At 55.1% G+C, this 10,746-nt stretch overlaps 1 protein-coding gene across 1 annotated transcript in view; it reads right to left on the bottom strand.

Annotated features, from left to right (window-relative positions):
• NTN1 (netrin 1) overlaps nucleotides 1-10,746 on the bottom strand; it is a 106,413-nt gene that overhangs the window by 15,728 nt on the left and 79,939 nt on the right. Inside the window, exon 7 of the mRNA XM_006761721.1 lies at nucleotides 1,035-1,109. Within this exon, the coding sequence (XP_006761784.1) occupies nucleotides 1,035-1,109 (75 nt within the window). The remainder of the gene's footprint in view (nucleotides 1-1,034; nucleotides 1,110-10,746) is intronic.

Here is a 10,746-nt window from a genome sequence, read left to right as displayed (position 1 = left end):
CGGGGCCTGCAAGGGCAGCCTGGGCTCGCCCCCGGCCCCCAGGCCAGGAGGAGCCCCCGCCCAGGGCCAGGCCTGGCCTCACAGCCCTGGGGACTGCCTCTAGGCTGTGCTACGTCCTGGCTAGGCGACCAGGAGGACACCGTCTCCACAGGGCCTTCCTGCCCTGCCAGGGGGCAGCGGCTGAATGACTCTCCGACTTCTGTCTGCTTGTCCCTCTGCTCTTTGCACACAACCTGTGGCCAACACGGCCTCCCCCTCCTGCAGGCTCCCCGTCCGTCTCCCGCCCACCAGGACCGAGGCCAGGCTGTGCCCCTGTGTCACATGGTGTCCGGCCAGTGAGAATGCTCTCAGGGCCCAGAACCACCAGGCCGCCGCCTCACCTCCCGCCGGGCGGGCCCGCACCGGACTCCCAGCAGATGCTTAAGGAGGCAGGAAAGGGAGCTCCATGGGGAAAGGGGGCAGGGGGCTCACTGTCCCCAGGGAGGGGAGAACTGTGCGCCATGCGAGTAGGAGGACGGGAGACCCTCCCAGCTTAGACAGCCCGAGGGCTCGGGTGACGGAATCTGCAGGAGGCGCCCAGGCTGGCAGCCCCGCGGCTCCGGTTGGCCGTGTTCACACTCCCATGGATCAGAGTGACAACGCGCTGCTCCCCGGCCCAACCCCAGCGCCTTCTGGAGTCAACCCCAGAGGAGGTGGCGTCAGGAATCTGCGTCTCAAACGCACCATGGACCTCCCTTTAAGCAACAGAGACTCAGGCCGAATGTGCACAGAACGGACGAGTCCGAGGCTGCCCCCCACTGGCTGGGCACCGCCCTGCAGGGCTGGGTACCCGGGTCCTCACGCCCTGTGGCCCTGGTGCCCCTCGCCATCAAGGACCGAGGTGGAAGGGATGAGAAGTCCTGGGCATGGGATCTGTCCGCTCGGCTCCTGCTCGGTCACAGGGACTGCATCACCCACACCCACTCGGGGCCACTGGCACCCGCCCTGCTCCTCGCTCCTCGCTGGTCCCACGCCCGCCCCACCGCCTCACTCACCATAGTCCTTCTTGCAGTACTTTTTCATGTTGATCTTCAGCTTCCCTTTGGAGGCCTTGCAGTAGGAATCGCAGTCTGCAGGGAGGGAGAGCACAAACAAAACCCAATTAGGCTGGTGCTGACTAGGCCTCGGGCGAGAGGCGGGGCCGCCTCCCTAAATACCCAGAGGCCCCTGATACCCCGGGCCAGGCCGGCTTCGGCCATTCAGGGCAGGCCAGGCTTCTAAAGAGGCGCTTGGGACAAAGGCCCCCCTCCCCTCTTACCCCCCAGCCTGAGGAATCCTTCAGCCGCTGCCTGCAGCCCCCTTGGCCTCCGGGAGGGACGCTGGGGGCTCCCACTTTACGCCACCCAGGGCTTCTGAGCCACACAAATTCCCTCGCTCAGAGACGACAGCGGAGCCTGATTAAAGCCATAGAGGCCTCATTGTCGCCCGCGCCCGGGTCTGTGTCAGGCGCTGGCTTTCATGGCGTGGAGCCTCTGGCTGGGGTCAGGCCCCAACAAAAGGGGTCAGAGAGGAAATTAGCAGCCCGTGAAGTCTTAGAAAACCCCGTTGGTGTCCACTCTACTGGAGTGTGCAAATAGAATGCCCCCGAAGACGAGTTCAGTTCTAATGGGCCCTACTGCTGACACAGGGCGGCCTGGCTCCAGCCGCCGGGGAGCACCTCGGGGCTCCCCCAGTCGAGCCAGGCGGGATGTGGAGGGCCCTGGGCCTGGCCAGAAATGAGACCTGCTTCTCCTGGGGGTGGCCTGTGGCAACCCACCCAAGGCACACCTCCAACCGCAGCCCAGCACGCCCGCCCCCCGCCCCCCGCAGGCTCCTGCTGCTCTGCAGTTGAGGTGGTAAATGCCTTCCCTAGGTCCACGTCTGGCGCCCAGCCCACCACAGAGGCCCAGTGATTCATCCCGGCCTCCCAGCACCACTACTTGACACGTTGGATCCCATTCAAGTCTCACAAACATTCTTGGATGGGTGGGTGCTATTCCCATTCTGCAGATACAAAAACAGAGGCCGCCTGCCCAATGCATCCCAGACAGCTAGCACCAAGACTGGGCCTAGAACCAAGGCTGAGACGTCAAAATGAGTGTCCCCGTGCTTACACCATGCTGGGTCTCAGTAAATACGGCAGTCCCTCGGTGGGCATGCGTGTCAGGCTCAGAGCTGGGGACGAGGAGTGGCCCCGTGTTCCAGCAACTCCTGGACTGCCCACGGGAGCAGTCAGGCCGGCCTGGGCCGTGGAGGCCCCCTGTTCTAGGAGCGATGACAGCCTGGGGTGCTGGGAGCGGGTGGGGGGTGTGTCCTGGGGAGGGTGGGAGGGTGACTAAAATGGTGAAGGGGACACACACACACAGACATGTGACTGGCCAGCCCTTCACTGTGCAGAGTGGGAAACTGAGGCCAAGTTAGGGGAAAGCAGTGACTTGGGTTGGGAGCACAGGACAAAGCCAGGGCATGAAGTTGGGCCTCCAGTGCCCAACGCCCCAACCCCTGGCTGAAGTCTGCAGGGGATATTCAGAGATCACCCCAGAGTCAGCCGCTGACCCCATTGGAGGTCGCTGCTTCCTTCAGGGGCCTGCAATACACGGACGGGGCCTCAAATAACGTCAAAACAGCTCCGCCCCATTGCCCTGAGCGTCACAGCTGGCAGCTGCCTAATGCCTCCGGAGCCAGCGTCCTGGGCACCCAGTTAGAAACCAGCTCGGGAATAGAGAACAAACAGCCCCCCTGCCAGCTCCCCTGGGTCTGAGCCTTGGGTCTCGCCCCGGGACGCCCTGACCAGACGCACCGGAGGCGCAGGACCAGTCCCTCCGCCTGCTGGATGGCCTGCGGGTTACTGCAGAATGAACCTGCTGGGGTGCAGGGCCTGGGGCATCCTGAGAGCCTGGCCTGCATCTACCATGGCCAAGTCTGAGAGGGGGAGCTGAGAGGGGATGGAGGCCTGGGCACCAGATATGTAGCGCCGTCACCACCATCGTCACCACCACCGTCAGGGCGCTTCACTGCCGGGAAGAGCCCTCTCTGCCAGCTCAGGGCCAGATGACGCTCACACCAAAGCCACTGCTGCGGCTGAACCCAGGTTGTGCGTAAGTCCCTGTGGTCCCGAGGGCGCTGGCCGGGATCCCGCCTGCTCTCTCCACTTAGGGAAGTGAATTGGAATGTAAGTGGTGCCGGGTGACGTCATTCCAGGGACAGCCTTGAATCCACTCTCATCGCTTTCTGGTTGTTTTTCAGGAAAGTCGCCGGCCCCTGTTGGTGCTGCACTCGGGTCAGGAGGGAACGTGCACACTGCCTCCTCTGCAGGGTCCAGCACATCCTGCATCTCAGCCGCGGCGACAGCGGGTCCAGAGAGAGCCTTGAGGCCTGTCCGCTATTAGCCTCACGGCAATCGGGGAGGCAGGGACCGAATCCCCCTTAAAGACCAGGACACCAGAGATGGAAAGGTCCCCAGGTGCCCGCCCCTGTAAGCTCTGCCCTGCGGGGCAGAAGGGCAGGTGGCTGAGTCCTGGGACAACCTAGCCCTGCACCTCCAGCTCTCACCTCCTGCCTCCCTCCCTCTCATCACTCCCTCCTGGTTCATCTTCAGCTTCTCTTTTCAGAGCCAAGCACCCACCTGAGACAGGAAGCGTACTAGGATGTGTGGCCGCCATCACTGCCTAGTTAGCTGGAGCTCCGGACCCTGCATGACGAATCACAGCCTCCCCGGAACCATCCAGTCTGTGCCTCAGCAGCGGCAGCCACGCACACGGACCAACGGGGCCCGAGACATGGCCCTCTACCCTGCCCATCAGCCCCACACACAGATGGGAGATCCCAGCTGCAGTCTGTGCTCCCAACCCCTGGTTCCCAGCCTGGACCACACAGTGCAATCACCCAGAAGCTATAAACAGCCAGGAGAGTGTGGGAGACGGGTGCTCACACGGCGACACGCAGGCTCCTGCAGGACACGGAGCCAGCCTCTGAACGTGTGCAGTTGTATTCCAGCCAGGAGAGTGTGGGAGACGGGTGCTCACATGGCGACACGCAGGCTCCTGCAGGACACAGAGCCAGCCTCTGAATGTGTGCAGTTGTATTTGTGTGTGTGCACGTGTGTGCGTGTGTGCATGTGTGTGTGCGTGTGTGTGTGTGTGTATGTGTGTGTGTCGGGGGGAGGGGGGTGTCCTATGTCTTTCCTTTCGGTTGGCCAGAAACTCATCAGGCCAGCGTGCTTCTTGCTGTAAAATGTCCCCTACTCTTCCTATTCGCTGCTTCCAATTTAGTTGTGAGCTAAGGAAACAGGAGTCATCCCCAGCCGCCGGGCTGTGTGTAAAGCAGGGGCACACGGGGCTGGACTAGGACACGCGCTGCTCTCCTGCGGGTGAAGCGAGTGACCCCCAGGGCTCGGACACCGCGGCAGCTCCCTGGCTCTGGGGGCTCTCTGCGCGGGCTGGATTCCCGAGGACTGAGGTCACTGGACAAGTGGTCCCTGGGTAAGGAAAACGTCCCTGCCTCGTCTTCTGTGATCACATGCGCACTAAGCTGGGGGAGACTGCTGCGAGACGGACAACCCAGCTTGAAAACGCAGCTCCGACTCCCTCAAAATGGCATCTACTTGGCAGTCACCCATGGAGCCCCTCCTTGTTCTGTTCCAAAATAGCTATAAAGACAATGAAAAAAAAAATGAAAATTCACACTAATGCCAGAAACGAAACTGATAGATGACCCAATGCTGGAATCTGGGAGCAATCTCTATTAATTAAAGGCAGATGGTGGTGGAACAAGCTAAACCTGTCCAGGTTTTACCTCCGGACACAGTTCTTTGTCTGATGAGCAGAAAGATCCTTTAAAAAAAAATGAAGGAAAAATGACAGAGAAACGACAACCAGAAAACAAATGGGCAGGAAGTGGGCGGGGCCTGGTGACAGTGGCCTCCTTCAGGGAGGGAAAGCTTAAGGAAGGGCAGGGACTGGAAGGACGGTGTTTGCAGGAGGTATCTGAACCTGCATTTTTATCCAAGTTATCGATGCAGAGACGGAGAAAATCGGCCAAGGAGACAGAAGAATGCCAGCTCCACAGGGCAGAAGGGAACCGAGGGGAAAGGCTGGTCAGAATGAGGAACAGTCCCTTGCCATCCCTCTTGGAGCTAAACAGGAATCCAGCTCTCAAGCTCGCACAGGGATCTGTGAATTTTTTTTGTTGTTGTTGGAAAGTGCCAAAAGTAAATATTTTAGGCTTTGCAGGACATACGGTCTCAATCACAACTCTTCAAGTTCTGTCGCCATAGCTGGAAAACAGTCATAGGAAATATGTAACCGAAGGAGTATGGCAGACTAAAAGAATTCTAAAAAGACACATCCTCTATGAAATAGGAGAAGAAAGCCATCAGGGAAGACTACGCAAATCTGAAAAGGCCATATGATGACACATAAAGAGCGACGTAGGAGAGATAAAAGAGCTGAAAAAAACAACAACAAAAAACCTAAAAGCCCAGCACAATTAAAACCCACTCTGGAGGCAGTAAAGAAAAATGGTACTTACTGTAGAACACTGATTCAGAAAATGGAGAATGAATTGGGGAAGTTCTCCTAAAATATAGAGGAAGAGGATAGAGACATGCAAACTATGAATGAGAAAATGTTAAGGGAATAGGGGAGGAGGGGTGAGGTGACATATAATTGGAAGAGAACTACAGTGGAGGCCAAGTGGAATAGAAATAATCAATGATAGGATTCCTGAGCTAAAGACAGACCTACGTATATACGTCAAAGGAAAGGGCTCGTTGATTTGTTTTTCATCAAGGAAAAGACACCAACACCTAGACATATCTTTGCAAAACATATGAAATACCAAGATGAGGAAAAAATACATACAGATTAAAAATCAAGAAGGAGAGGTTGGCCTGATGACTATGGCACAATGTCTATGGGTCCTGAAGAGGAAAAAGTTTGTGACCCAAGAATTTTATACCTAGCTGGACTGTCTTGTATGTATGCTGGCCATGATAAACAAAAGGTATTCTCAAGTGTGCAAGGGTTCTGAAAACATTCCAATCATGTATCCTTTTTGAGAGAAATACTTAAGAATATTTCCCAACTGTAAAATCAATCAAAAAAAAAGTTTAAGAGGAGAAAGTCATAGTATGAACATACTGGTGGTGAGCACCAAAACCAGTGAATATAAAGACTTCAAATTTGGTTCTAAAACAAGGCAAATACCAAAGTAATTTTAAAATGTTTCAAAGAGAACATCAGAAAATGTGTATGTGCTAGTATGTATAAATAACTACAAAAATTCAGATCACACTAACTACATGTTAATGTGATCTAAATATGATCTGAAACTGTAGATCATATTAACAAAAACTAAGAAATAAAGTGAGGTGGAAAATACAACTCTCCGTGTTAAGTAAGGAGAATGCAAAAGTGCTATTTCAGCTTTACTCTGACAATTTGGAGCTATTAGATCAAATAGTGCTTTTTGAAAAAATCACAAAACACCAGAGAAGACAGCAAATAAATTATAGCTCACATGCCAAAAGAAAAAAAAAACACAGGAAAAGTGGACATATATAAAGCAACTGTGATAAATTAAGATCACTGAAGAGCAACAACCGTAAATGGATGTACCCTCTATTGAAAAACCGATCAAAGTACATTAAATAACTTTTGCAGAGGGTCATAACCAAATAAAGCCAGATTTTTTAAGTTTACAACTTTCAAGAAGAAGTTGTAAGCTTCTAAAACAAGCATGTCACACTCAAAGGCTAACAAGGGCCAAATAAACGAGGCAGGGGGCCCACAGGCCACGAGCTTCACAGGCTTGTTCTAACATAACATTTTGTGTGGAATAACATCTTAGTGAAGTATATTAAACAAATACGTTAGAAATACAAAAAGGAGTAGACGCATACGTATACAAGAATGCTAAATCAATTCCAAGGGGCTGAAACTGTACAGGCCACATGTCCTGACCACGATGTAACAAATTAGCAAAAAATAAAGAAAATAAATTAAGTATATTGAATTCTACAAGTCAGAAACATGCAAAACAAAACCTGAAGCAGGAGGAAAGAATAACAACAGATGTAGATATTAATAAAGTAGATACTAAAAATCTCAAAAGTTATAAATACCCCCAAGAAGTGATTCTCAAGAAAGCCCCAAAACCAACCAACCAAAAACAACAACAAAAAACCCAAACAGACAATACACTATCGGGTCTAATTATGAGTAAAAGAGAGAAACATACACCTTAGAAAGGAAGGAGAAAGGGGGCAGAACCCGAGCTAAAGGTTTTATAAATTCTAAGGCTCTTGTACAGCGTTAGGCTGGGATCTTGGACGTCTGAATGAAATACATCACATCAACGACCAAATGGAACCGAAGGAGAGAGAGCAGAAGGTGAACAGAGAAATAGTCCTAAGAACTCGCTGGATCCAGACAGTTTCAAAGGCTGGGGCCACGTGAACATGTAAAGGACACATCCTTTTCATGCGATGTGATGTGGTCAGAAACACAGAAAAAGATGGAAAGCTATTAGGATGAACCACATGAAATTGCCTAAAATCATCATTTGTCACCTTCATATAGTTCAGCCCTAATATGAAAGCTAGCATGAGCTTAAGCACACACAGGCCCTGCAGATCAGTGGACTGACCTCATTTACCAAATGGGTCCCAATGTTTTATGCCCAGCACGTTCCCATCCTCACTGGACCCAACGGCTGGGCGCCCCCCTCCCCCCGGCTCCACAAAGTAGTGAGTCCCGGGTGAGCAAAAAGCTCCTGCCCTCACGCTCTCAGAGGAGCCTCAGGGGCCCCCGTCAAGGGCACAGGTAAATCCTGGGAGACCAACGAGGTGGGAGCTGCCAGGGAAAAACACGGGGACCGCCTGGCTCCCCGCTGGGATGGCTCTGTCCTGGGGAGAGCTGCGGAGACCCCGAGGCCGCCATCTGCAGCTCGCAGCAGGCCCATCCTGGCTGGCTGGCTGGCATCCTGGGAGCAGCCAACCCTCCCTTTTATTCCCCCCACCTGCTCCGCTGACCGACCCACAGCCAAGAACCAAGAGGGGGCCTTGCAGGCCCAATCCCAGCGGCCAAGCCCCTCCCTCCGCTCCCTCCACCTTGAGTAGCTGGCCCTCTGGTCTGCCTCCCGTGCCCAGGTGCCAAATCCTGCTGGGCAGGCCTGCTCGGCAGATCGAAGCTCATCCCTGAGCATATGGCAGGCGGGCCCAGCGGTCCCTGGCTGGAGCCAGGGGCGCTGCATCTGGCGCCTCCCTTGGCGTGGGGCGGGGAGCTGGCAAGGTCTCGCTCCCAGCAGCACCCCTGCCCCTGCTTCTGGGCCGTGGGCCTCAGGAAGGTGGGGCTGTGCGGGCAATGAGCGAGGGACACCCAGCTACCCGGTCCATCCCAGGACAGGGACCTGGAGGGCTGGGGGAGTTTCAGACGCCACTGGCAGGACATAGGGGAGGGGCCCCTGGTTCCTTGTCCTGGGGTAAGAGAGCTCAAGGGGCAAGGAGGGGTGCCCCGCTGGCTCCACCGTTTGGGCTGAGCCACTCTGCCCACCAGCAGGTGACAAGAGACAGGTGAGGTCAGTCTGCCCAGGGAGTGTGTTTGGGCTCCATTGGAGCCACCAAGCTGCCTGGAACTCCTCAGGCAGAGTCAGCTTTCAGCGGGCAATTTCACAGGGGCTGCGGCCACCCACAGGTTCGTAACAGCCGTTGTGGCGGGGTGCGGACGGACTGAGGAGGCGCTCCCTGTGAAGCCAGCTCGCACCTCTTGGTCCTAATACAGGTGAGTGAGCGACTGTCCCCCTGGTAAAACCACCTTGTTGGCACCCTCACCCACACTACCTTGCCCAGCGCCCAGCACCCTCTCTGGGAAGCTGGGGTCCAAGGCAGCTGCTGAGCACCCACACGTCTCTCCAAACGCACCCACTCTATCACCTCCAAGCCCTCTTTGCCTCGACAGCATAATGCCCATTGAACTCGGGGCTCTGGCTCAGAGAGGCCACGGACTCCCCAATCAAGGCAGCCTCTAGCAATACACTGGCAGAGCACCTGGGTGTGGGGTACCTTACAACCTATGGGGGCAAATGACTGGAAAAAAGCCCCAAGGTGTTTACAAACTAGATGGCAAAGGACTAGTGTCTCTGATATAGAAAGAGCTCTCCTGAATCAAAAAAAAAAAAGGCAAGTGACCTAAAGTTTAAAGCAGAGGTACAAGCAATTCACGAAGGAGGGAAAAGGGGAGAAGGAAAAGCATTCAGTCCTGACCAGAGAGACGCACTTAGATCAACAGGAACAGGGCTTTGTCGGGCAGACTTACACGATGTGGTTGGGATGCACATTAACCCACACTTTCCTGAGTGCTACTGGCAGAGAAATGAGAGACGCTCCTACAGTGAAGACACTGACAGGAGAGAATGGGGAGGCAGGGGGAGGTCAGGAGGGGCAGCGTTACGTAGACAGGATGGCCAGTCTGAGGAGGTGCCGGGTAGGATGACAGGGCATCAGCCCCGTGAGACGCCCGGGGCAGGAAAGGGCCAGGCGGGAGCGAGGAACCACCAAAAGGGGAGCCTGGAGCTGGTGAGGGGGCCCAGCCAGAGCTGAGGCTGCGTGGCTGGCAGGAGGCTTGTCACCCACGGCAGGGGCTGGGTTTATGGCGGAAGAGTGCACCACGCACCGACATGCCGGGCGGTGGGACTCGGTCTGTTCTGTCTCATCCATATTTTTAATTTTACTGCAATGAGGATACAATGTTGCACTTAGAGCTCTGAGGTGAGTCTTCTTCCGTGAGGATGGGAACCGCATACGGGTGGTGGGCGTGAATCCTGTAACGAGGTGACATCCGTATTGAACAAGGTGACACTTGTATTCCTAACGCATGGGGTTTCTGCTGCTAAGAGCTGTGTGTGTGTGTAGCTTCATCGTCCCCCAACTCCACAGCTGTTGTACCAAGGGAAAAGGAAGCATGAGTTGCCAGCCAACTGTGTGCACGTGAAGTGGGTGGGAGTGAGGACCCGGCTCTACCAGGGTGGCCGGGGAAGCTCTCTCAGGAGGTCGCACAGGACCGAGACCTGAACATTGCGGAGGAAGCAGGGCTAAGATCTGAGGCAAGGAGGCTCCAAGCAGGAAGAACGGCCGCGCAAAGGCCCGAAGGCAGGACTAAGCCTGGCACCGTACAGGCACGGAATGAAGGCCGGGGAGCCTTGCCCAGGATGTAGGAGGAGAGGAGGCCGGGGAAGCTCTCTCAGGAGGTCGCACAGGACCGAGACCTGAACATTGCGGAGGAAGCAGGGCTAAGATCTGAGGCAAGGAGGCTCCAAGCAGGAAGAACGGCCGCGCAAAGGCCCGAAGGCAGGACTAAGCCTGGCACCGTACAGGCACGGAATGAAGGCCGGGGAGCCTTGCCCAGGATGTAGGAGGAGAGGAGGAGAGGAGGAGAGGAGGGGAAGGGAGAGGAGGACTCCTATTCTGCTCTCAGAACAGGACACCTTCACTTACCCGGCTCATCCAAAAGAGGCGACATGTCCGATGCCTCGGGACAGCAATCTTCAACCCATGTGCCACAAGAATTTTTAAAACCTGCCTTAGCTGGTTTGGCTCAGTGGATAGAGCATCGGCCTGTGGACTGAAGGATCCCGGGTTCAATTCCGGTCAAGGGCACATGCCTGGGTTGTGGGCTGGATCCCCAGTAGGGGGTGTGCAGGAGGCAGCCAATCAATGATTCTCTCATCATT

Source organism: Myotis davidii, unplaced genomic scaffold (assembly GCF_000327345.1).
Source record: "Myotis davidii unplaced genomic scaffold, ASM32734v1 scaffold37, whole genome shotgun sequence".
Lineage (NCBI taxonomy): Eukaryota > Metazoa > Chordata > Mammalia > Chiroptera > Vespertilionidae > Myotis > Myotis davidii.
The sequence above is the reverse complement of the archived record's forward strand: the minus strand, read 5'-3'. Positions and strand labels throughout refer to the sequence as shown.